A 27,710-nucleotide genomic window follows, 5' to 3' on the forward strand; every position below is an offset into this window, starting at 1 on the left:
GTAAACTGTATACACGTCTTATTCAAGCTTCGATGTGGATTTGAAATTGCCTTTCGTGGCATCGATTTTGCGATTTCTTTCTTTGGTGCTGAAGTAAAGTGAAAACTAGGCTTGACCTGATTGGTTCTCTCAAGGGCGCAGCTGCTGACAGGTTCAGGCGTGCATTTTTGTCGTTGAGAAATGTGTACGTTCTACATGCAAGAGCCCTGTACTTTCGGGGCCTACCTGGTACAGAGACTTGGCGCTCGGCCCTGGCTTATCTTTATATTTTTTTCCCTCGCTCTCTTCTGCAGACCAGCCCAGTGAGTCGAGCTCTCGTACGAGCGCTACATCGGGATCGGTGACGGGATCCTCGTGTAAGCCTCCTCGCCAGCGCAGCGGGTGCTCCGAATCGATTAGCGCATCGAATCAGCATATTGCTCGGGCAGTTCTCACCTTTATTATTGAAGTGTTCGACTCGTCCTTACTTCTTGCAATTGTTTCCGGGGTACTCGCAGACAATCTCACTGAATCTTCCACTGCACCACGCACGTCCAAGTCGTCGGAGACGTCGGTGGGAAGGACAAGTAAGACTGCGCCTAGGAATCGAACTTATGAAACGTATTTAAGGAACCGACTGTGGAATTAATAGCAATGTGACCTTAAATCATGTGTCACTTTAAACTTCGCATTCTTTGTATTTTCTTTTGCAGGAACGCTAGCGGCCGCCCCGACAGTTCGGCAACGAAGAGGCGAAGGTGTGTACTAGTAACTGCTTTCAGGAAACATGTTCAGTTATTGTTCCATTGCATGGGGGGGGTGAAGGTTGTTCGAAATTTCGTACGTAACCTTCTTCTAGTAGCACCATTACAACTGCATTATGTGCATTAGTAATCCTAATTTACTGCATACACATGTGCCGAAATCATCAGTCTGTATAAGCTTGAAATGCTCGGCGGAATGCGTTTCTGTTCCTGAGGAAAATTTTTAACCAAGACGTTAATTCATAAATCAGTGCACATTTTAACGCGATAGCGTTAAGGAGCTCGTGTCGCAGAAAAGCCGGTGTCGTCGGCGTCCGCGGCGTTGACCGTGAGAGATAAATCACGGCAGGCACTTCATAAATAAAAAGCAACTTCCAAGATGGGCTGGGTGGGAATCGAACCAGGGTCTCTGGAGTGTGAGACGGAGACGTTACCACTGAGCCACGAGTTTTCTTTTTTCTTTATTAACCACTGAGCCACGAGTTCGATGCTTCAAAGCGGTACAAAAGCGCCTCTAGTGAACGCGGTGTTGCCTTAGAAACGAGCTGTTTCTAAGGCTCAGGCGAGCGTCGCTTGCTCAGGCGCACATTTCGTTGTCGCGCCGAACGCTCCGTTGCTCGACGCTCACCGCGTCCGATGCGGGGCGCGTAGTCGCTGCGCCGTAGCCCATTGTCTTACACCCCTTGGCGGGTCGACGGGAACGCTGTCGCGTTCAACTCTTGAAGGCGAAGCTTAAGCGTCCTCCAAATTTTTTTTTTAGTACCAATGTTTTAACACTGGTAGCCTCAACCGCAAAATCTTCCGAAGGAAGAAATTCTGGACAAGAAAATTCGTTGCGGCTGATGCATCTACCCTGCATACAGAGTGTAAAAAATCGGTAAAAATACTTACTGGTACAGTTACGAAAGAATGAAGAAGTCGCGAGAGAATTTAACTTTACACCGATTATCCTTCGCTGAACACATTTTGCTTAGATTATACATTTCTTTCACATTTTGAGCGCAACCTAACGGTGTACGGTGCACACATGGAACGAGCGCGGTTACCTGATTTTGAGCGATGGTTCATTAACCGCCGGCAATGTGCTTTCTTCCAGCGCTTGTGTAAGCATTTGGCTTAGTGTTTATTCTACATTTAGTCTTGCAAGCCGATAAAATATATTTTCGAACGGAAAAATTGTCATCCATCCGAATGTGCCACGAATCTACAAAGAAAACCCATCTGGGTTCCATAAGAAGCAGTACAGTAGTTGAGGAAAAAAGTCGTTCAAAAGCATTCGGTTTTTTCATCTCACTGTGGCGGCAAAGGGTTAGCAATGTCTTGTCGTTTAGATCTGCCACCTGTTTTTAAAGCTTCTAGGCCTACAAAAAGACGCCGCCATAGGGCACCGTTGCAGTGAAATTGTTTTCACGTCTACCTCTACCAGATGGCGTCTGAGCATTTAGCATTTGCGATGCGGGATGCTGCAGAATAACTGCCTTCTCTATGACATGCGTGTAGAGGGGCTGTAGCTGTTTTGCGTACGTCCATGTAAACGGGCATTTTGGTTTATACTTAGCAAAGAAAGCTGCGGGAGCTAGGCAAGTATAGAGCCGACAATGAAGTCTCACTCCGCGCGTTTCGCTGTGAAGTTTTGTTATCTTCGATGCTTTCAACGGAATAACTATTTCACGTAAGACGACTACAGCTTAAGGGCGCACAATTATATGCCAAAGGACGTATTATTTGAGCACCGTTGTGCTGCTTTTAGTGCGACGGCAATTTAATGGACCCTACGGGCGAACTTTCACCGTCGGCGTCACCGTCTCAGTGAGATTCTGTATAGAGTCCAAGTGCAATAAGATGGCGCCCCGTCCACCGTATGCAGTGTGTGCGAGGAAAACCGTGTCAACGTGAGCCAAGATGGATGGTGGCTTGATGCTCGCCGTCGTCCCTTGCGCTAAATGTTGGAGGCCATGTGATCAAGCGCGCTCGAAAGCAGGAGGGGGGGGGCCTCAAAATGTGTGCTCAAGCCCCCCCCCCCCTATGGCGAGCACACATCTCCTCCTCCAGTACGGGGTGCTATCGTTGACACCGTGACGCTCAGACATAATGCCAAATTCGACATATTGTCAAATTTGATTGGCCCAGAGTGATGCTGCGTACTCTCTGCGTGGCCCAAAATCGCGCCAATACAGAATTTGACAATATGGCGGAATTTGACGATGTCCAGAAAACAGACCCCGGCCGTGGCTACGCGCGCGCGCCAAGCTATCTTGGGGGGTAACTTGCGGCGGCTGCAAAGAGCTTACGCGTGCCGAGATCGTTTCATGTGCGTGGTCTTCGCCTAGCGTTGGTGCTCGCGTATAGTCTCGAGTCACGGAGATGCACTGAAGCCAGGGGCAGCACAAAACGCTCGCTCCGCGAGGCAGGCGCTCTTCTCAGGCCAGCGTTGTGAAACCGAATGCTCGCGGTCAGCGTGTGAGATATGTTCATATTTGATGTGAGCGCGTGTTAATATAATTTTTAAGACTATGCTTGTTGCAATTTGCACCTTATCGCTATCAGTGCGTCACCTCTCGGGCGAAACTGGGACTTTTGTATACGATGCACTGTGCTTTAGTCACGACCGCAAACGGTGCGCTGTGGCAACGCCTCCTAGATAGCGCAAGGCCGGTGAAGTTTGATCCTTAGCGTCATGCTACCTCGCCCGACTGCCATAGAATCTAACGGGGGTGCTCCCGAGTAAGCCGCAACGATTTTGACGTCACCGCTTCGTCACGCTGGGTTTGGCAGTGGAAATTTTGGTCGAAGTAGCACGACGTCATCAAGCAGAGCGCACAGGCTTGCTATCTAGGAGGCGTTGGCTGTGGCCGCTAATCGCAGACACCTGTCACTGCACTCCCTTGTTGGAAAATAGCTTCATACCTGCGGCGCCTTTCACGGTAATGATGACATCATATCTTGGAGCAAAAGTTTCAGAAACCTAATGTTGCATCGAATTACTTAACGCATACAATAGGTATCTATTTCTTCCACATGCGACGCACTATTTTTCTCGTCGCGAATGCCATCAGTGAGAGAATCTCTAGAATTTCAAGCATTGCCAGCTATGTATGAAAAAGAATATGGTTATGTGTAGCTCTTGGCCTCTAGCTGCCACGTCTTGTCATGGTGATAACGCGTTGACGGCAACGCGTGCATGCAAATAAATCACCGTTTACGTCGCTGAACATAACACAAAGTAAAACACTCTTTCTTTATTGTTTACAGCCCAGCGGCCACATACGCTCCACCTCCGACCCGCGGATGCCCTTGGCGGTACGTGCTTCAGTGGTATTCTTCCAGAGAGCCATGAGGTGACTTCAGCGTGAGGCAGCTCGAACAGAAAGCCAATGTTGTTTATAACTAGAGAGTAAGATCGACTTAACATCGGTAGCGCTTGGTTCAAATTGCTGGAATAAATATTAGCCTCAAGAAGCTCACAACTTGCACGGCACAGCAAAATTCTATCCTTGGTCCGCTTGAATAAAGCCGAGCGCAACTTTTCTGAGCTGCGGCAGTACTTTCTATATTAATGCGAATAGCATTATTGGCATTGTCAGGCCATTCTTTCTGACTCCCTATAGCTGTCCACTTATCCAACCAAAAATATGGACCGATCCCGCGATGAGGCAGCCTAAAAATGTAGGCTGATCACGTCGGTATATGCCGCTGGGTATGGGCCCCTTGGTATGCGCGGGCTTCACAGCGGCGCCACCAGAAGGCGCAGCGTGCCCAGACGGAAGCGTGAGAGAGGAGCGCGGCACCAGTACCCGTCGCATACGAGATGCGACTAGGTGATTCGAATACTTGGATAGTCATCGTAGATTCCTTCCGCCTGAATTTTAATAATGTTAGTATTCTTTGAGAACTTCACTCAGTTTGCGGTATGTCTCGGTGTGTTTACGCATCTATATATCTATGTATACATGAATCTCCGCGCCTAACCTCTTTCCTGCAAACTTGGACCAATGGGTAGTCCATGGTCTACGGACTGCTGTTCTGAAAGAACCGGGTTGGGCTAGCTTGGATCACTGAGTATGTACTTCCGGGTATGCGTTGCTCTTTAGTGAACCTTTGCGACGCCAACTTGGCCAGGTCACTGGATATGTTCCACTGGGTATGTATCAGAGTCAGAATGAGTTTATTCATGTCAGTATTGAGGTAACAATTACAAGAGATCCATATACAGAAGCAAGTCCCATAGTTGGAAAGTTAATTGGGACCTGCTGTGCGTGATGACGAGAATTATTTAAACCTGACAGCAACGACGACATGTGAAACTTGCAATTACAAAGTCCTGAAAAATACCATGCCATACAAATGATCAAAATACAGCGCAGTCAAAGTCACTCTTCAGTGACCCTCTTTCACGCCAAGTTTGGTCACTGGGTATCTGTCACTGCGTATGGGCCGCATGCGCACTAACCGTAAGATAAATTGCTAATAGCGTTAAAGTAGCCAATCATCTATAAAGGAGAGATGCACCACGAATTTTCTTTTTTAGCTTTCATTCACACAGTTCAGTGGCGTTTCCAAGTGTCGCACCGCTCCCTGAAAGAATATAGAAAGAGCGAAAATCAAGAGGAACGTTGGTAGGGAAGTGCTCCCCCCCCCCCCCAAGCTCACGCGCCGAATGCACAATACGTAAACAAAGAAAACGTTGACTTTGTTGACACATCTCCCCTTATAACAGCATCGAAATATGGTGGGACGTGTTCCCACGGGAACGCCGTTCGAGTGTGTCGTGTTTTTGTGGCCCTTTCGAATAGCCAAATCTCCCCGTATAAAAGACAAATCGATGAGCTTAAGATAGAGTGAAGAACAATCAAATGTGTTTCTGATTAATGTATAACGAATTTCTCCAAAGCCATAGTGTATCTTGTGTTCCTGTTTGAAGACGGGTGCGCCTGAAGTGTTAGTAATGGCTGGAGATGAGCGATATGATTTTGATTACCTGTCTCATGTGGTCCTTGCAGCGAAGCTCTGGCCGTCCTTATCTGTCTCTTCGGCTTGGTTTTGTTCGTTCTGGTTGCGATGGCCTACGTCCTATTCACCATAGTTAAAGGTAAGCCGCTCCCGTATTTTTTCTTTCCTTTTTTGTAACGTTGGTTGTGTTTTTCGGAGAAGTCGCGACCTCTTCATTGCTGATGCAGTAGAATACCGACAAAACAAGAAACATCTGCAGTGTGTTCACCTGAAATAACTGAGCGAAGACGCACTCGGGATCTTAAAAAGTGTGAAAGCTCGGAAGCACCAAAGAATATCGCTAAATCAATTTAAACCCACAAGGTACTGTTTAAAACTACATTTTCATTATTGTGACGGTAAATTGTTGATTATTGGTAGAGAAATAAAAAGCCAAACTTCAAGGTTTGAATTTCGGGCCAAATCCTCCTCAATGGTACTATATTGTGAATTCAAAGATGTCAATCTATCTTTATCTCATATGGACCTTTATTGCGCAGCAAAAATTACAGAGAAGTTCGTAACGTGAGGCACCTGTTCCTTCAGCATGCAATTTAATTCGTGTTTACCGATGGACGTTGAGCTATACCAGCGCAGACGCCGCTGGAATCCTCGACGTCACGGAGTTCTAGTACGGGAATTCCAGGAGGGCGTGGCTGCGCGTATTTCGTTTATGCGTCTTTTCTGGCTTGCCAAGCTGTTAAGGCTGCCACCAGTTGTTACGAGCTCGTATGAGTTGTTACGGGGACGTAGTTTCGGCGACCTTCAACAGCGCCTGCTTGGAGCTCGAACCAAGTTTACCATCGGAGAGGGTCCGGCAGGCAAGACGATCGAGATGATGTAAAAAGAAATAACAGCAGTTTAATACATCGTTACGGATGAGCAGTGTGTTCCAAGACAAAAAGTACAGAAAAGCTCGGCGCGCGTGCTTCCTGCACGCAGGAGGGCAGAGAAGATGTGTCCGTGGCGTCTTGCTGGCCTTCCGCGCTCCATCCGCGCACCATCCGGACAACCGCATTCTCTTTTGCTTCTTGGTAGAGGGCCTTGTCAGCACACTGGTCAGTTCACACAGGAGAATACGGAGCATGACCACTCCCTGGCGATCCACACAGAGGAATACGGAGAAACCCCATTCAGTGGTGTAGAGGTGGGGAGCGTAGGTAACGTCGGGTCTACAGACTGGTCAACCCACACATAGGCACTTGGAGAGAAACCACTCCCTGATGTAGAGGGGGTGAACGTAGGACAAAGGAGAGTAGGGGCCCTATAACGTAAAACTATTCCACTATGTTTCTATTCCAATTTCCTGACGTCAAATTTGCGTAACCACCGACGCAAGCACCGGGCGGTCACCCGCAGGGTTGTCTGAACAGACCAATCAAACGCTCTCCTCGTTCATAGGAGGTCACTTTTGTTTGCTTGAAAAACGAATAACATTGCCTACACTGAGCGGCTTGTCGTATCTAATTGGCTGGCAAGAGGCGACGAGAACGGTCAAGTGGAGAGGGATTCACTGGGGCAGAGCCAGTGCACTACCGGATGAAGAGGGTGGTGCCGACGTCTGCGATTGGTCGGCTTTCCTTTACTTAGCTTGTGGTGGCTGGTCGAAAATCGCGGCGGCATGCAACGGAAGCTTAAGAAGGACGCTAAAACTGACCCTCAGCAAAGAAGAGTTACAGAATGAGGTAGTAAATGTGCCGAAAGTGCTTGAAAACGTTACACGGTCACGAAAGATGTTTTATTATGCGCAAATACACCCATGCTCTCCGGCAGGTGCGAGTAGCCAGCGTCTCAGCGATCGGCGGCAGCCATCTTTTATTCCTTTCGAAATGGGGCAGCCTGCGGCTATTCCGAAAAAAATTCAGTTTTGTTCGGCATATTAATGCATCTTTATCGCGTACACGTCACTTTGACGCGGTGAGTTTGTGTGGTTTTGTGACGACGTGTGGTAGGCAGGTGAAGTGGGTGCAGCCCGAAAGCTTTTTACCAATAGCCGAGGGCTAATGGAGAAAAGGGGTCGAATCAGAAATAACTGGTTTTATTTTTTCTGTCAAATCATGCATAATCACTGTGTACACATCATATCAGATGGGGAGGTATTGCGGTTTTCGCGACGTCGCGAAAACGCCGTGGTTGCTGAGTGGCTATGGTGTTGGCCTGCTAAGCACGAGGTCGCGGGATCGAATCCCGGCCACGGCGGCCACATTTCGAAAACACCCGTGTACGTAGATTTAGGTGCACGTTAGAACCCCAGGTGGTCGAAATTTCCGGAGTCCCCCACTACGGCGTACCTCAGAAAATGGTTTTGGCACGTAAAACCCCACAATTTAATTTTTCCATATCAATAGGCCGAATCGTGCTATATGTTCTATGCTCTTTTATTTTTCGAGCTAAAAAAAAAAGTAGCAGTTTCGCCCGAAAGGTGAAGCGTCAATTGTGATAGCAAATTAGTAGATAGCTATACGAAGTAAGGATAGTGGTTTTCTCGACAGAATAAACTTGGAAACGTTTGCTTACTAATTGAATTAACAAGCATGGTGCCAGCGCACACACGCAAACATGAATACGTCACACTCGATGAGCGTGGACACTCCCTGTCAAAACACTGGTGTGTGAGCAAGCACAGCAGCAGCAGCGAGCCAAGTGAACTTCGTGCGAGCTATCGGTTCAATTCGGTTCAACCCAAGAGCGGCGAGAACGCAGCGCGCGCGAAGGTATGAGCCGTCTGCCGATCCCTTTCAAGATACGGCGCGCGCGACCGCTCGTCAGTTGCTGCCGGAGCACAACACCACCCTCCCTCCCTTCCATCACCCCACGGCCTTTCGCGCGACAGAATACGGCTCTTCCTTCCTTCGCGCGCACCAGATTGAGCCGCGAGCGTCGGCTTCCCTCGCATGCTTTCGCTCGTACATACATACAGGATACGACGCGCGACGACGGTGTTATCGCCTTCCCGACTTTGTGCTGAACATGCCTGTGACGGCGACGGCAAAAATGCGCCTGGAGTGTCCATATAGAATCGCTATCGCAATAAAAGAAGGCAAAGCACACGGTATATCCTCTGCATGAGCGCGAAACTGGCTCTTTCCTGCAATTGAAATATAATACTGAAAGCGAAGTTTGCTTCCGCGCAACGCAGGCTAGGTGCGGTCAAAACGTGTAGCATTCTGTGACAGGCATGACGGGCTCCTCTGCGCGACGTGCCGCCACGCTGGGTGCATACACGTTCCGCGGAGTGCGTAAACATGCTAACGCCTGCACTCTTCGGAAGGGGGAGCCCATGGAGTCTACCGCAATATCTCTTTCTCTATGGATGCTTGTGCTATCAGCGCGTTTTCTGTACCGCGTCTACTATCAGCACTGAAAATGCCGCGCAGGAGCACAGGGCATGAAAGACAAAACTACATTCATCGTGAGCCCTTTTTAAGTTGGACTCCCGTCTGTCGTCTGCTCGACGTCTTGTCGACAGTAACGTTGAAAAGCAGACACGAACAAAGTCGGAATTCATTTCAGTACCAGATATTTACAGCATTTACTATATACAACACCTACACGGCCCTTTGAGTGCACCGTACGTGCGCCGCAAACGAATCGCACGTCAGCTTTTTTTGTAACAATGCCAAGCAGAATGGCACAAGGTGGAAAATAGTCCTGATAATTTAAAGTGGCGGACGCATTACATTACCTGTATAGCATTAGTTACGTGCAACGTTAGCACATGGTACCTTTTTGCTTTTTCTCACTAAATGTTTTGCAGTTCAATTTATGGAAATTTTCACCATTTGTATTTTATTTTTGCCGTCCGCCATTCATATATTTAGTTATTCTGTGTAAGAGTCAGGAAGTGAGGCTAGCAGACGACATGCGAGCAACTCTTTTTGGCCACGATCATGATGACAGCATATCTTCGCGGCTCGGGTACCAGGACCTTCCGCGCTGTGCTTTTAAAATGCGCAGATAGTACACCAAGCCACGCAGTCCAGTGTTCCTGCTAACTATATTTTCAACATGAAACGATGTAGTCAGTGGCCAGGCAATATCATTTCCCTACGATAACGCACTAAAACACTCGAACCGCAGCTAACGAAGCAATAAAATCAATATTGGATGCCATGTGCCCTCATATGCGGCTGGTTCATATGCCAGCATCAAAACAAATAAAATATTACACAAAAGCTAAACACTTTATCATAGCTAAGAGCTAGCATCGCTGAGTGAGCTCTGTTGAGAACTCACGCAAGCATCTTTTTTTTCTTTACCGCAACCACAGCAAGAACAAGTACATTTCGAAAAGGCAAGAATATACAATAATATATTTATCAGACCCATTGACTAGCCCTTACATGTGCTGTAACAAAAAACTAACGCTGAATTTAATGCCGAAATTCCACATTGCCTCGCAAAGCGCAACGTGCGCTGAAATGTCGGAACACATAGTTGCTAAATTTCGTCACTGTCAGCCTCAATTTTCTTTGCGGGCTACCGTGTTGTCATGTTCTATGTTACGAACACGAATAAAATATTAGGTAAAAGAATACGTCGTGCTTTGCTTGTAATGCACTTGAAGAAAACCACTCACTTCGTACGATTTTCGAAAGAAGAAACGGAGCAGTGCCGACATGCGTTGACTCGAAGAGTAGCCATCTTGATTATGGCACGGGGCATCAAAATAGTACCGCAAACTGCACGTCCTGCGTGGTATATGCAAAAAATGGCGTGTATGGAAAGAAAAATACTCTAAAATTTTGTAGTTTTCCATCCAGTTATAATAATTTAGAACGGTTATATTTTAGTTTTGACTCGATTTATAAGCTGGAGATCAAGAACAGAAAATTTCTGTTCTTTCTTTTAACATGTTTCTGTCATAGAGCATTCACAGAAAATTTCTTTTGCGGTACAGAAAAGTTCTGTAAATTTTCTTTAAATTGATAGCTTCCTTTACAGTGCGTGTAGTCTAAAGTTCCTGCTTCCGGTTTCAAATCATTTTACTGACACTAACTTTTCACCGCAAACACCTTTATCGACAATTATTAACATCGTCTAGCCTCTTGTTCCTCTCACTGGTCAGATTTCTGAACGTTATGAACAAAAATGTCCAAGACGATGAGACATTTTCGGAGTTCTCCCTGAACAGGGAAGCGATGCTGAGCGCTGCTCGATCCTTCCTGACAAATTCATTAGGCTCGCACTTTTGCGCGACGCGCACAAAAGTATAGGTTAGGTTAAGGATCGCTTTTAGAATTACGTTGTTCATCTGTGATTGAGATTCACTTTTTCTCGCCCATGGATTTCTACCGTTTGCAGACGAATCCAGTCCCTTACCCCCGGCCAACTCCACTGCACGCACTGCAAGGTCTGCAGGGACGATGAAGGTCAATGCAAGTGCTGCGACTGGGACATTGCCTGTCATAACTATGGCTTCAAACAGCAAGACCGCTACGAACCCGACAATAACTACCACCGCCAAGCTGCCGCAACAGGGATCTACGACCAGTAGCACACCCGCTGCTACAACGACCACTAGAAACACATCTGCGAGCAGTACCACCGCCACCGCCGCAGCATCGAGTACCACCCCAACTACCACCACAACTTCAACGAGCACCACGACTACCACTACCACCACGAGTACCACCACTACCACAACAACCACCAGCACCCCGACCAAGCTTGCGGCCACAACTAAAACCGGCACTACGATATCCACCACTACGACCACAACCACCACGACCACCACTACCACAACTACAACCACCACTACGACATCCACCACTACGACCACAACCACCACTACTACCACAACCACAACCACCACTACTACCACGACCACTACCACCACGACCACTACCACCACGACAACTACCACTACTACCACGACCACAACAACCACGACCACGACTACGACCACCACCACTACGACATCGAAGCCTGCTCCTGCGAGAGGTACGCTACGCTTCCGCACGACTGTCTCATAGTAGTGGGCGTTATGGCAGTGTAGCGTTAGCTAACCTGTAATGAAAGGATTGGCTGCGAGATAGACATATCACCTGTCCATTCGCAGAAAGGGGTCTTAAGGCGTTAGCATGCTTTGGGTACTTCGCAATCTTTTCGGGGGCTATCTATCTATCTATCTATCTATCTATCTATCTATCTATCTATCTATCTATCTATCTATCTATCTATCTATCTATCTATCTATCTATCTATCTATCTATCTATCTATCTGTGGTTGTATGTTTGTGTCTGTATATGTTTGTACGTTTGTATCTAACCGTTTTGATGCCGACTTGGAGTACTGGGTATGTGCCAGTCGGTATGTGCTGGTCCCCACTGCGCGCTGACGTGCGTCCTGCAGGACTTTTATTAAAGTTTCTCCAATCCAATCCAATTAACCTCTTTGATGGCAACTTGGGTCACCGGGTATGTGCCATTAGGTGTGTCTTTTTTTATTTATTGAAGTGAATGTTAGGAGAGGTTGGCGCCTTTATGGTGGCACCGGCTACTCCTTGTCACTTGGCAAACGAAACAAATTTGCGTAAAAAGGGAGAATAGCGACACAATATATAACACTCAATAGAACACTGGATCAATAAAAAATATACAGTCGAACAGTACATGAGTCACAAAATTCTGTGCATTAGTTCAGTCCACGTACGCATATATAGAGTCAGATGTTTTGAACAGCCAAAACACACCACACATGTAATACACTGCAAGTACAGAACAGAATTGTACATATTGCGTGAAAGTTGCGGTCACCACATAAACCAATTATGAACCACGAACAACGTTTATGTAACTCATTTAGCGTATTCGGATCATCTGATACTTAATATTTTCCCAAAATGTTGGTTTCCTCTAAAAACTTTTTCAGAGCAAGAAGTGCTCTTTTTTGAAGGCCCGCAGTTGGCCATGGACCAAGTATCTTTTTTAGAGTGAATGGCCTTCTGTCTAATATGAACAAATTAGCTTGCACTACCTTTCTTTGTGCATCATATTTCATGCACTCAAGTAGAAGACGATACACATCTTCGTCTGGATGGCCACAAGAACACTGCGGACTAGAGACACGTTTTATCCTGTACAAGAAGTGTTTCGTAAATGCAGTACCAAGACGCAGCCGGTGTACCAATGTTTCAAATTTTCTGTTGTCTCTTAGAGTTCCCGGCATTGATAAGTTTATACATGGGTCTATAGAGTATAACTCCAAGTTTTTAGTTTGCTGGTCAAACCAGGTAGTTTTGCTGAGGCGACAAAATCTGTCTCAGGATCAGATGGACTTCACTACGCGATAGGTGAAGATTGGTTGTCCCTGCGTTATTGTGCGCTCGATTCGCAGCTGCATCCGCTGCAGTATTGCCAGGAATATTGCAGTGCCCAGGTATCCACTGAAATGCAATTACGCGGTGCATTGCGTTTGCTTTTGTAAGTTCTTTGAGCGTCTCATACAATAGCGAAGTGTTCAAAGAATTTTTCTTATTGCTCTGTAGTAATGTGTGTGATGTGAGAGCGGCTTGCGAATCGCTAAAGATAACCCATTTTTGCGAATGTTATTCTGATGTTATGAAACGCAAAACACACAGGATTGTAAATAGTTTTGCCATGGTGGAAGATGTCTCGAGGGATAAATTAAATGTTTGCTCTAGCGCTAAATGTGGAAGGACGAATGCTGAAGTCGAGGAATTTTCATGACACGAGCCATCTGTATAAGCGTTGTAAGAGTTGAGGAGGACTTTGGGATGAAAACTTGGGAGGTTTATTTACCCTATTTACAGTGAGACGACCGAGAAATTAACAGCCATAGAAGTCATTAGGGCCGGCAGCAACTCGGACGCTGCGGCCCGTGGCAAGAAGCTCGAAAGCGATGAATCAAGGAATGTTCTAGGAATGCTCCCTTGCTGCTCGCTGTCTGTGTCTTTTAAGCCCTTCGGTGTCTCGAAGACACGTCACGTTCGGCCAATGGGAGAGCCCGCTCAGGTGACGCCATTTTCGGCCAATCGGCGAGCCCGCTCAAGTGTCGTCATTTTCGGCCAATGGTGGGCGCCCGTGCGATGGTGTCACACCCGGCGGAGAGTGTCGCTGCTCGTGTGTTTGTCCGAGGGCTTACTTCTCCCTGCGGTCTTGCCTTGCTGACTTGCAATGCGCCGTCACAATAGGCGGATGGGGGCGACGCTGCCAGGTTTTCACGGCACATTACAGCCGTCTTGCTTCGGGACCCACTTTACCCGCAAGAGTGCCAGGCTCTCGCTTCACTTTCGGGAAGAGTCAAGCAGTGAATAGCTCCACCTGCGGCACACGAAGTGGGGGCCGTCAACTTGTTTGCACGTGCCGCGCCTCAGGAATGTGGTATCCGTGCTTATGCGCTTCTTAATTAGCTGAGGTGCGAATCGGTGTGGTCTGGTGAATTCGAAGTAGGCTCAGGAAACGGCCCCGTATCTAACAGCGTGGATGTACTGGGGATATAATGAGTAAATTTGAAAGAGTGCCAGTTGCTGTGCGGCTACTATGAACATATCTCTCTTAGATATAATCCCGTCAACCGATAATTATATTTTAGGGCATGTTAACATCCAGGGAGGGTAACTAACATTCACTTTGCATAATTCAAATCTTGGTAATAATGCTTTATGTTCTCGAACAACTTCGTGAATTTTGCTTTTGTTTCTTTTGGTGAGCGCGAGGTTTAATGGATGCTTCTTGTGTTGGGTTAAGATCCGATAAATATGTCGGCATGTTTCAACCGTTCGTATGACTGGAAATGGGGGTTGACGAGCTTCAGCAATTACTAAAGAACTCGAGGTAGCCTGCGGAACCCCAAAACACACTCGTAGCCCCCTTGCTAGTAAACGTTGAAGACGTTCCTCAGAAGTTTGCGATAAACCATGGAGAGTAGGTGCCGAGTAAGCAATCTTTTGTTTTATGAGTGCGTTATGAACTTTTAGTAGGGAAGAGACTGCATTGGGTCTGCTTTTCAATTGCGCGGATGTGTGAACCCCATGTTAGCTGGCGGTCAAGAATAACTCCAAGAAATTTATGCTCTTTCACAAACATCAAAGTTTGCCCGTTAAGCCAAAGTTGGAAATTAATCAACTGTCGTCTAGTGAAAGGAAGTACGGCTGTCTTCGCGTATGAAAGACTCATGCCTCTTTCTTTTAGAAAGGTATCGATACTATCAAGACCCTCTTGCAGCGTTGTTTGAATGTCTTGTATATGAGATCCAGAGGCCCATATGCAGATGTCATCTGCGTACAGAGAATACTGTAGACCAGACGGGAGGTTTTGTGGCAAGGCTGCCATGACACAGTTGAATAAAAACGAACTGAGAACACGGCCCTGCGGAACGCCCTGCGTTATGCTGTGATAATTACTTTCACCTTCAATTGTTTCCGTAAATATTTTTCTATCTTTCAAGAAATTTGATACCCATCGCAGCGTTCGACCGTGTAGGCCAAGCTCTAACATACCAGCAAGGACGTGTATGTGACTTACAGTGTCGGATGCTCTTTGAATGTCTAAGAATACTGCTACTGTCAGACTTCCGCAAATTCGTTCATGTTCCGCGCATGTGGCAATGTCTAATACTGCATCCATTGTACACCGATTTTGTCGAAAACCGGTCATGTGGTCGGAAAACACATTTGTGTGTTCACACCACGATTGCAGTCGACTGTCTATCATCTTCTCCATTAGTTTGGAAAAACAACTTGTGAGACTGAAGGGCCGGTAGGAGTCAAGGCAAAGTAGAGTCTTTCCTGGTTTTAGCACTGGAATTACCCGAGCTAATTTCCATGAATCCGGAAGAGTCTCTCTTATCCAGATTTCATTAAATATCTCCAAAAGAGTCATTCTTCCTACTGGACCTAAATTCTTTAACATCACATACGTAATACCATCTGGACCTGCGGTTGTTTTTGTACGGCATGACGAAAGAGCACTTTTCAATTCATTTAAACTAAACTCACAGTCAAGTTGAGGATGTTGTGACATAAAGCACGCTCGAAGCTTCTGTTCTGCTAGTGTTGTCGAACTTGCAAATTGTAGGCAAGTAAACGGAATTCCTGGTCTGGCTATAAGTTGACATAATTTGTCAGCAACATATGTTTCCGGAGTGCTTCGAGCTACGGCAAGGTCTCGGAAGGGATGGCTCTGGGTAACTGGACCACTAAAAGATCGGACAACGGACCATATTCTGGGAACTGGAGTAAACGGAGGCAATGATGCGCAGTATTCTCGCCATCTTCTCGTACCTAATTTTTGTAAGCGTCTGCGCGAAGTTGACTGAACTTTCTGTGCCATCTTGTAGTCATCCAGCTTTCCACTGCGGCGGTAAGCCCGTTCTGTGCGTCTTCTAATTGCTCTTAGGCATTCATATTCGCCGTCGACTGCAGCGTATTCATTTGGAACAATGACTTGCTTTGTGCAGATCTTGTCAGACTCACACAGTATATTTGCAAAACCTTGAAAGTTGGGATTTTCGCCCAATGAGTTACTTAAGTGGTGCCGAAAACTTTGCCAATTCGTATATTTTGAGTAGCGTCGGGTCCTTCCACTACGTATGAGGCGATATTTTACCAGGATCGGAAAATGATCACTACCGTGCCTTTCTATGTCCGTTGACCATTCAACGCCATCAAGTAGGTCTTGTGAGCAGAGCGTAACATCTATACAGCTTGAGTAACGAAACGCCCGCAAGAACGTTGGAGAGTTGTCATTTAACACGATCAGATTACTTTTTTCTGCGGCAGACTCTATACTGCTTCCACGGGAATCATTATATTCACTGCCCCAGATGACGCTATGTGCGTTGAAGTCTCCACAAACCAGCACATGTGAGTTTGCGATACCAAACACATTCACCAAGCTGTCTACTAATATTTTGCTAGAACATTGTAGATGAAGACTGATCACTGTGACGCTTATATTTCTAAAAGATATCTTGCATGCTACGAACTCCGGTATATTTAAATCGCTCGACTGTATTAAATAGGACGGCAGGTGTTTTCTCACGCATAACATAGCTCTGCTACTTCCAGCAATGCGCGATGATTTATATATAACATATTTCGAAAGACGAAAGTCATCTCGTACGCCTGCCTCCTGTATACATAAAACAGGAAAGTTATGTTGAGCTAGTAGTTTGCGAAAATAAGCTGACTTATTTCGAAGGCTATTAGCATTCCACCTAAATATGAAAACATTGTTATAACTATTATTCATTGTAAGCCTGCCGTGGAGCTGTTGGTGGTTGTGGAAGCACCAACGATTCCATAGAAAGCAGTGCTTTTACCTCTAGAAGGTTTTTTGCGTCTGGAATGGCACTGAGAATTGCACGCAGAGCTGTGAATAGCATGGGCAGGATCATCTGTGCCACGGGTAATGACGCGTAATCACCAAACGACGCTGAAGCTCCATGTGTGCTCGAAGCAGGTCGCTGAATAGCTGACTGAGATGGTCGCGGGGATGACTGGTGTGGTTGAGGCGAATGTTGAGGTAGTCGCTCAGATTTTAGGTGAGGTTGCTGTGTCAATGGCAGAGGGCGTTGTTTAGATGGTCGGCGAAGTTCACTCGAAGCCTGGGCAAGATGAGTATAGTGTTCTCTGGAGGTGGATTGTGTCGCTTGCTGTCAGAACGTTGTCGACCTGAGTGCTTTAGAGCTGCAGAATAGTTCATCTCGAACACTTGCTCTTTTTCTTTGTTGGCAGTTGGAGGCGCGCATCTTACAGCATCAAGGTTGGGTGGAGGCGCGTTACGAGGAGGCAACCTTCCGTATTTCAACTCATGTCTGCGCAACCTTGAGGCAGCTCTGCTCTGAGGGCACCCGGAGAAGGAAGCTGTATGGTTTCCGCCACAGTTGGCACACTTTGGCTGATATACAGACTTGCACTCTGAATGGTCGTGGTCTTCTGAGCATATCTTGCAGCGACGTGGACTGCGGCAGTTCTTCGATAAATGTCCAAATCTCTGGCAGTTGTAGCATCTCAGAGCAGGGCCGTGATATTCTTCTACGGGATGACTCGTGAAACCTAAATGCACTCGTTACGGCATTGGTTTGTCTTCTCTGAAATGGAGAATGACAGTTCTCAGAGGGCATGATTTTACCGCTCCGTGTTCTTGGCGAATGTAGCGTGTCTGACGACGGGCAGATGTCGCGCCAAAGTCTTTCAGGAAGTCAACCAGTTGTTCTTCTGTATACTCAACTGGCACATGGCGTATCTTGCCAACATTCTTGGTATAAGATGCCGGAATGAATGGTTTGACTCCCAAACCAGCCACTTCGCTCATCGACAGTAGATGTCTTGCAGATGAGACTGAAGTAAAGTTGACAAAGAGATTTCCATCTCTATTCACGCGGAATGACTGTACTTTTTCCTTTGCCGCGGAGACAATTTCCGACGCAGCGCGGTTTGGATTCACTTGCCAGAAGTTGCGTCCTTCCTGCATGTGAGGGTCAAAAAACAACTGGAATCCCCTCAGGCCGCTTCTTTTTATACGTTACCAAGGAGAACGGCGTTTCGTCGCAGTCTATGTATTCACCTTCACTTAGCTCATAGGTAGATGTCTTGTCGTCGTCAACCCGTGGTTTCTTGGCTTCACTTTCGCTTGTTTGAGCCATATTCACTGAAGGAGCGCTGGTAGGTAGGGCAGCGTTGTAAACTATCGTCGCCGGCTTGATGACATTAGGTGCGTGTTGTGGTACTTCCGAGTGCGGCGCCGATTCTGCGGCACTCATGCGCCTAGGAACGCCCTGTCGGACATATGGCTCGTGCCGGTGTTCTTTGCTGCCCACCGCCGTGGCAGGCGTAGATGCGCTGCGGAGCGCAGCAAAACCACGCGATACTGTGCGCGATCTCCAGCACACAGGATTCCCACGGGTTGTCCCTTCTCTCTGGACAACAAGGAAGTCTCAAGAAAACAGAAAACAATATCTCACCGAAGAAGCAGCGGCCGCTCAATGAACATCTTTGACGCCAACTTGGATAACTAGGGATGTACCACTGAGAATGCGCCGCTAAAGAAGGAGAACAAATATCCCTAAAATTTGTCCGATGCTGAGTGGGCACAAACCCACATCAGAAGAATACCTCAAGGACAGCAACGCAAAACATTAGCAGGCTACCCCCCCCCCCCCGAATGCACTGGGTATGTGCCGCATTTCAATGAACGTCTTCCGCGCCAACGCTTCAGTGAGCTGCGTCATTAATGCACTCGGCATGGCCGCTAAGCGTGCGGCACGCTTCTCGTCTCGGAGGCCCTGAGCGAAATTCTTGACAGTGCCACTAGATAGCGCAGCGTGTCTAGAAATATAAGCGAGGGAGGAGTCCGGTTAGCGTATGAGGGGGCGTTTCTCAGCGTTCGCACGCACCAGCGCGCCATGCATTTGGGAGGCCATGCGCAGGCTTCGCGGCGGCGGCTCTAGATAGCACCGAGCGTTCTTAGGGAAGCACGAAAGATGAGTCCCGCTGGCATACACGCCTCATACTGTTGCGTGCTCCAGGGTAGCGTATCGTACTGCTGCCGAGTAGTAGCGGCGCCTGCCTATCGAAGCTCGACCGACGTTACTTATTGGGTAGCGTGGCGATGTCGGCGGGCTGCAGGCATCCGGTAGACCATGGCAACCAAGCAAGAACAAAACGATTTTCTAGTGCGAAACTTGCACGGTTTATTCAAAGGTAGATCAAAGAAAATGAGAAGAGCATGAAGTCATAAAAGTACATTTCGGAGCCCCTTAAATAGGCTCTCTACAATCGTGGGAGGGATCTTGCTTCCGTCGATGTCACGTGACCGGCACAGAAAGAGGGCCCCTCCTCCTCTGGTTATACCGAGCCTGCTGAAAGGAAGAAGTCGTCCCGCCTCCTGGAATTGGAGACGCCTGTCGGCCTCTTCTGCGCGTTGCGGGTTCGTGGAAGTTCTCTTCTAGGTCCAATTCGTGGAAAGGGCCTCTCTAAACTCGCACGCACGCACACACGCACGCACGCACGCACACACACACACACACACACACACACACACACACACACACACGCACACACACACACACACGCACACACACACACACACACACACACACACACACATGCACGCACACACACACAAAAGAGGCCTGTACACTGCGAGTCTTCCGGCAGACAGGTAGCCACTCGAAACGGTCATGGCGAATTAGGAAGTCACGCTTCATTTTGACGAGGCCTGGTGGAAGAAGGTCGGGTGAGAGAAAGTTCTTTGTGCGCGAGGGGCGGGACGCCAACCATCGCAGGGGAAGTCACGCCTCATTTCGACGAAGATGGTCGGATGAAATTCCTTTCGTCACGTGGTGTCAGACGCCAACCCTAACAATACACAACCCATTTCGACGGTGGCGATATGTTGTGCCGCCGTACCGATTCAATGCTAATGCATTACTGTCGATAGGCATGATTGAGATGGCCTTCTGCCGCAATTTCTTATTATTTCAATTTTCTATTTTTTCGTAGAAACAATAAGTCGTTGAGTCACGCCTCGATATCTTGTTCTCGTAAACTGGCACAATTTTCCTTACTACGCAAAATTTCGTATGTGCAATGATAAACATTTCTGGTAGGATGGTGATTTCATTGATCAACCCGTCCATACATAATGAAATAACCCGAATGCAGACAGAGGGCGTGTCTCTTATTATTCTCTAACTATTCTCTAGTGCCCCATTCTGCTCGACCCATGGGCAAGCACAAGCTGTTCTGCACGTTTGGAACGTACGAGCAGGACTACGCCTACGTCCACATCGATGGTGCCTGCGACTACGCCTTCATCCCGTACTATGTCCGCAGGAATGGCACTTTTCTCGACGACACCGACCCTGTCATTCAGAAGTTGCTCGCAAAGGCCACCGCATCAAACTTCACGTCCTTCGGCATTCACGTGACAATACGGCAAGTGTACAACCAGCATAGCCGATGTGGCGATATTACAAATATAAAATGTCGAACAAGCCTTCCTAAATATCCGAGCAAGTATGCGCCCGAATACACAATATGGTGTCATTGTGACGGATGGAGTCAATATTGTGTGTCAATACTGAAATCCTTCCTCTTTCTCTAAAGGCGACGATGTTCGTTGAATTCAGTTCAGCAGTTTAATAAGGGGACTCTAGAACAGGTAAAGCGCAACATGCAAAGGAAGAAACAAGCCGCGCTGGCCACGCTCTGTTACTTTATCTGGCCGGCTCTGCTTGTTTCTTCTATTGTATGTTGCGCTGTGCCAGTTCTAGAATGCAATACCTACTCGCCCAATCCTCAACCCTAGTTAATAAGGGGAACATTCTTGCGTTTCGCATGTATTTGTGTATTTTCAATTTGTAGACATGCCCAAGCAAAAGCTTCCTCTTAGGCATCAAACTGTGACATACGTATATTTGCTTGCTGTCTTGCTTGCTTGTTTAGTTACTACTGACGACGCATTGCGTTCGCAAAGACCGCCACTTGTGCGTTGTCCGTCATTTATACGACCATGCAGAGGGACTTCTTTCGCAAAAGGTCACGTGACCACTACGGCGGGCCAGAACACCCTGCGCAATTACTGGACCACCAAGAAAATATTTCACTACGGCGTTCTCAACCTCGAGGTGAAGCCATGGGAATCCGTGACCGTCGACAGCAGGGTCAAGCAAGCCTTCGACTTCCTCAAGGTTTGCCGTGTTGTTGGCATTCATTTGTCCTACTGCGCACACTTTGACAAGAGCAGAACTTGACTTTTGAGACGAATGAATCTGACCGCTTTCCAGGGCGCAAATATCGATGTTGGAAAGTGCTTGTATTCATCTGAAAAAAAAATTGTAGGTGACCTTAATCTTTTACTTAAGTGCCTCTTAGTGGCACTCGCACTTCGGCGTTGGTGCTCTTTAGTTTAGCATTAGGCGAACGCAACGCACGAACCGAACTCGGAGGCAATTGTTTTCTATTAATTAGCCAGTTAAATATCACGCCACCTTCCTGTGTGTGACGTCATTAGTGACATCCTTACTGCCGCTTTCTACTTCTGCGTTTCCAGGAATTTCGCCAAATTCGTGCTCCCGTGGCGGCTCTCTAACGTCTACGATACTGTGCTTTGCTGTGCGGTAATCAATGATTTTTAATCAATTCTAGCTATTCCAGGCACTTCAGTAACTCAACCGGTAACTAAACCTATGCTATGATATATCTATAATGAAACCTGCGAATTTTGTACTTTAATATTTTATTTTTTTTCTGATTTATTTTGAATTTTTGTCCCCGGTCGTGGCAGTGATTTCTTATTCATTCTAATTATTCCAGACACTTCAGTAACTCCCGTTGTAACTAAACTTATGCTCTGATGTCATATCTAAAATGAAACCCATGACCTTTGTACTGCACTATTCTTTTCCTAATTCTTGTCTGATATATATTGAATTTCCTCCCCACTCGCCTTGATGCTCGTGCTACTAAAGATATTTACTGGGCGTGGGACGTTTATATCTTTAGCTCCTTCATTAAAGAACGATATGTGTGCACATACAGGTGCACACTAAGAATGCTTGTCTTGTTGGTGCTACGCTCGATATTTATTTACGTTAGGCGACAACAACGTGTTCATTTGGTCTGGTCGGTATATCTTGTCAAACATAATTTTAACAGTGCGACACAGGACAGAAAATAACCAGCGCTCTGTCCTTTGGTGCTTCTCTGTGTGCTGTATCACGCTGTTAATATTCAACGCACGCTGATGAAGAGTCAACGGCGAAATGAAAATTCCACATGTTCACCAGCCATATACGATATATTGGAAGGAGGGGGAACGGTTAACGTGCGAGCATTAGTTAGTTAGTTAGTTAGTTAGTTAGTTAGTTAGTTAGTTAGTTAGTTAGTTAGTTAGTTAGTTAGTTAGTTAGTTAGTTAGTTAGTTAGTTAGTTAGTTACGTTCACTGGTCACCAAACAGTGCCAGTCGTCAACCTTAATTTCATGCATGGATATCCCAGGGAAATTTTTGTTGTGTAACGAAGGCATAGGACCAAGGAAAATACACTTTTTCCGTACACTCAAAGCCAACACCTTTAAGTTAAAATTCAGAGCGAGCCATGTCTGTGAACTCCTTCGTGGCTTAGTTTGCGCTGAAACCTACTTTACATGGTTGAAACAGTCAACCTTCTGCACTTGGCACTATAGCTTAGTTTACATACCCCAAAGTTATTTCGGCCTCATCACATTCGCAGGTAGCCAGAGCCCAGCAGGAGATGCTGCAGACGGCGCACCCGGGGCCCCCTTCGCCTCCTCGCGCCTTCGTAGTCCTCGGTATCCGGCTCTGGCGCGCCAACATGGCGCCCTTTCTCGCTGCGATCGACAATGAGTTCAAGTAAGCGTGTACATGGGCATGTCTTGCAGTGTCACGTGCGCACTCCGTGAACGAGGCGCCAGCGCCGGGCCAAATTCCAAGGCTGACTTACCAGCCTCCGAAAATAACCCCACGAAAGCACGGACAGTCACCTGAAAGGCCTTCTGGTGCGCAAGCAAACGCCGGTTTTGTGGTCCAAAGACCGAGTCAGAGCCCATAGTCGTCAAAACTCAACAAAATATATCCTTCAAATAGGGCAGTTACGTTCACACATGCATACTTCGGCCAAACACATCACAGTGCACTTCAGATGGGTGTTAAAAAAAACTCAGGAAAATAATGTACGACAAGCACTAAAAGTTCAACACGTACAGTACAAGATGAAGAGGAGTAACAAGTGTACACTCATATTAATCATCCGGGCTGGTCTTGAGCCAGACGTCCCCACGTAATTGATGGCAAATCTCGAAGAAGGAACCTCTTCCGTAAATACAGGCGCTCGGGAAGTTCGTCGGCCGGCTTGCCGGGGAGTTGCTGGATGCTGGAGTTTGTAAGATTTGCAATGAAATAAATTATTATTATTATTATTATTATTATTATTATTATTATTATTATTATTATTATTATTATTATTATTATTATTATTATTATTATTATTATTATTATTATTTCTCAGACTGAGGGCTAACTTGTGCTTTTCCCCCATCGAGAGATCAATTCATTAATCCTTTTTATTAGTTCAACGTCAAAAAATGCGTACATAATATTTGTATCGATAGGCATTAGGCTACAGTGGCCGGTCCAAACAAACTTTCTAATGGTAAGGCACAGGACAAATAACTTAGCGAAACCTAAACAAAAAGAAACGTGACATACATTTAGACGAACTCATTCACTATACATTTAGTTATTGGTCATGAGCATTGAAGGGACCAAAAAAAAAAAACATTACAACTGCATGCATCTAAACAATCAGGTAGGCCACACGGGGATGTTTTGATGATTTAGATAAAAATGCTTGCAATATAATTTGACATTCCTGGCAGTTTTCATCATCATTTTTTTTAATGCGACCCTCCAGCTTCGACGCCCTTAGACGCAGCGTCAGAGGCGCTCTCCACTGGTGGAAAAGCCTTGCTACTGAGGATGGCGGCTAAGTTGGCTGATGGCTTCACTTGTAACGAATCGTACGTTGATGATTAAGCGAAGGTAAATTAGCGTATCTCAAGGGCTTTCACGTAAAGATGCGACGAGCACGTGGTATCCGGATGTTGACGCGCTCTATATCCGCTGTTCTCCGGCAGGCCCTGAGCTCTGACAAAGGAATGCGTTGTTTCCCTTTAACAACAAGGGCCTGTTCAGATGCAATGATGACTAAAACAAACGAATCGCATCAGCGTCAGCGATTCTTTATTCAAGATAAACAGGTTACAGTTACGAAGGAACGCGGTGGTTTCTTTGTTGTAAGCAAGACGAAACTGAATGAACTATATATAGACGCAGCGATGCTTTCACGGAGATTTGAAAGTGCCACTGCGTCTCCACATTTACAGTTTGTGAACGCCTGCAATGCAAAGGAAGCCAGACGTGCTCTGGAACACGCGTAGCCCATTCAAATTTCTTGCCAACCGTGCAGGTTTATGTCAAATGCCCAGCTTTGATTTCGTTCGTGCTTATAGGCTCTCTTTTCTCCCCTGTATTTTGGTTCTCGAGTTTTATACGGTACGAAAAGGTCCCCTTCAGAGTGGTGGAATCAAGGGCCCACTGTGTCACCGCGTCGCCTCCTTGCGCCGCACGACGTGTTTATGCGTCTGCAATGCAGGTCCTTCATGGTCGACGGCTTGATCCCACTGACGCACATCAACGAGGAGGAGTTCGCCGCCGGTTACAAAGAGTGCTGGATCAGCGGGGGAGCGCCGTACCAGCTCGCGCCCACCAGCAACAACTCCAACGTGCTGGGCATGGTGAGTTTCACTACGTGGCCGCGGACTTTCCGTCCGCGCAATGCTCGTAATAATTAGGTTTTTTTTTTATAGACATACTGTTTAGACAAGTTTGGACATAAGCCCGCAAATGCACGCAAGATTGCCGCGCGACTGGCCGCTCGATGCAATTTTGCGTGTATTCGCGGGCTTCTTTCAAAAAAACACTTTTATGTTGCACCAATTGAGCGACAGAACGCTGTATCGGGAGTTTTTCATGTTGCTCTACGATTTTATCATTGACACTTTTCATGTAATTATAATATTTGAGAAGTTGATTAATTAATTAGGACTGATAATGTAATTAGGTAGAATGAAAAAAATAATAATCTGAGTATCTCTAAGCAGCGGCAAACAATGTTATCTTGGTTCTGTCCAGCTACGTGGCATTCGCATATTTTTAAGGCTTGGCTAAAGTTACGTGGAACACCCTGTATATTCGCGCACTTATAAGTTGTTGCGACCTTCTGCTGCCGATCGCGAGATCCTCTCGTCGAAATTTGAGGAAGACGTCCCCTTGTCTAAATGTTGTTTCGAGCTGAGTCTCCCCTTGTTCGCTCGCCCGCTGTATCACTTTGTCTCTAACTTATACTGCGAACGATTTGTTTTGTTAATGCTTTGTTTCTTTTCCAATTGCAGGGGGTAAGCGCTTATTTGGGTGACCTCCGCGAAATTAGCGTTCGTATGTGTTGCCACGCATGGTGTGGCATCAACTTAGGTGTTACAGCTTTATAATGAAATCGTTGAATATAACGCGGTCTTATATTTACAGGCCTGCGTGTGTTAGGGATACCTATAGGCATCATTTATACAAAATAGGCGCCGCGACGATATTGTGGTGCGACTTATTGTTTAATTGCAAAGAGTAGACATAAGCCCAATTAACGACACTCCTTTGTGGGTCAAGGTGTCACTTTGCTCTTAATAAAGGAGACCGCGGAAAGCTTCTGGCTTTTTTTTTCTTAAAAGAGCAGGCAAGAAACCACAATCATGACTTGCAATAGAGCGGCAAACACTTTTCCTCCGCAGCTATCACAAATTTAGAAATTATTCTCGCCTTGTATTAAGCTAAACATTACAAATACATGTGCAATTGGTGTGATACGATATTCTTTTACTTTAAAACGTACAAAGGGGAGGTTCATACATTGGACAACTTGGAAAAAGTTTTTTTTCCCCTGCATAGTAATTCAATGTAATTCAATTTGATTTTCCCATCTTACAATACAGATGGAAGTGTTGCACAAGAAAGCTGCGCCAGGGCAGCTTGGCGAGTCTACAAACCTACTGTTCAGCACGGAGGCAGTACTGGAACTTCTACAAATTTAAAAACATATATAAGTACACCAAGGAATCACTAAAGAATACACGAAACTGCAGTATGTACACATAAGTAAACTTAAGACATGTTATTTAAATACATAGTATGAAGCCCTTCGCGCGAACAAGAAATCAAATCGCAATTACTGAGACAATTAAATTAAATCTTTTAAATTATGGGCTTTTACGTGCCAAAACTACAATCTGATTATGAGGCATGCCGTAATGAGGGACTCCGAAATAATTTCGACCACCTGGGGTTCTTTAATGTGCACCTAAATTGAAGTACACGGGTGTTTACGCATTTCGCCTCCATAGAAATGCAGCCGCCGTGGGCGGGATTCGATCCCGCGATCTCGTACTTAGCAGCCCAACACCATAGCCCTAAGCAACCACGGCGGGTTTACTGAGACCATAACCGTTAAGAAGAGACCGAAGAGTATAGTGAAGGCGTTCTTTTCCAAGATTAAGTCGAGGAGTCGGTACTGTCCATTCCTCATCATGTCTTGTTGGATAGCCTGATACTTCTTTCCTTAGTTCTGCTAATTTCCTGAGGTTGGTTATATTATTTCTAATTTCCGATTTAAAGATGGCACTAAGGCGATATTTATAAAGGTTATGTACTTTAATCACTGTAGCATGTCTAAATAAAACTGCACTCGGATGTCGGTATGACGAATTAAAGACATGTCGGAGATACTTTTTTTTTTATTAGGTGAATACGTTCAAGTTTAGTGAACGTTGTGGTACCCAAAGCTAACTGGCAATAAGTTATATGTGAGTTGAAGATTGAGTTATAAGTAAGCATCTTAGTTTGTATAGGAAATATATATCTTAAACGACCTATAGCACCAGTGATTCGAGCTATTTTGTTTGATACGTAATTAGCGTGATAATCCCATGACATATTGAGGAAAATATAACCCCTAGGCATTTGAACTGCTCTGCTATTTCTACAGGACTTAAATTTAAAGTAATATCTTCATGCGATGAGATCAGTTTATTTTTCGACCTGAAAATCGCAGCCTTAGTCGTACCCTCGTTGAACTTCATTTAATTATCTGTGGACCAATCCTCGAGGGCTTTCATTGCGATGTTACATTGATCAATAAGTTATGAGTTCGTAAATGTTATTATCGGCAAAAGACATACGTGTATCATCCGCATAGATGAAAAACTTCGCGTTATGGCTAATGTTTATACCGTTTATATAAATGTTGAAAAGTAAAGGTCCTAGCGTACTTCCTTGAGGGACACCGCATATGAGAGGTTTCGGTTGTTACCACTTGTTGCCTAAAGGATAGATAGGAGTTCAATAATGATAATGTTTTTCCTCGGAAACCATAGTGCTGC

The 27,710-nt window shown here is 46.1% G+C and overlaps 1 protein-coding gene across 1 annotated transcript in view; it reads left to right on the plus strand.

Moving 5' to 3' along the window:
* Positions 1 to 562: 562 nt before the first annotated feature.
* LOC142574471 (uncharacterized) overlaps positions 563 to 27,710 on the plus strand; it is a 42,429-nt gene continuing 15,281 nt past the window's right edge. The window contains exons 1-8 of the mRNA XM_075683537.1: positions 563 to 737; positions 3,996 to 4,043; positions 5,744 to 5,832; positions 11,037 to 11,675; positions 20,407 to 20,638; positions 21,222 to 21,393; positions 22,937 to 23,076; positions 24,878 to 25,019. Coding sequence (XP_075539652.1) covers positions 649 to 737; positions 3,996 to 4,043; positions 5,744 to 5,832; positions 11,037 to 11,675; positions 20,407 to 20,638; positions 21,222 to 21,393; positions 22,937 to 23,076; positions 24,878 to 25,019 — 1,551 coding nt within the window. The 5' untranslated portion in view covers positions 563 to 648. The remainder of the gene's footprint in view (positions 738 to 3,995; positions 4,044 to 5,743; positions 5,833 to 11,036; positions 11,676 to 20,406; positions 20,639 to 21,221; positions 21,394 to 22,936; positions 23,077 to 24,877; positions 25,020 to 27,710) is intronic.

This window comes from Dermacentor variabilis, chromosome 3, assembly GCF_050947875.1.
Source record: "Dermacentor variabilis isolate Ectoservices chromosome 3, ASM5094787v1, whole genome shotgun sequence".
NCBI classification, from domain to species: Eukaryota; Metazoa; Arthropoda; class Arachnida; order Ixodida; family Ixodidae; genus Dermacentor; species Dermacentor variabilis.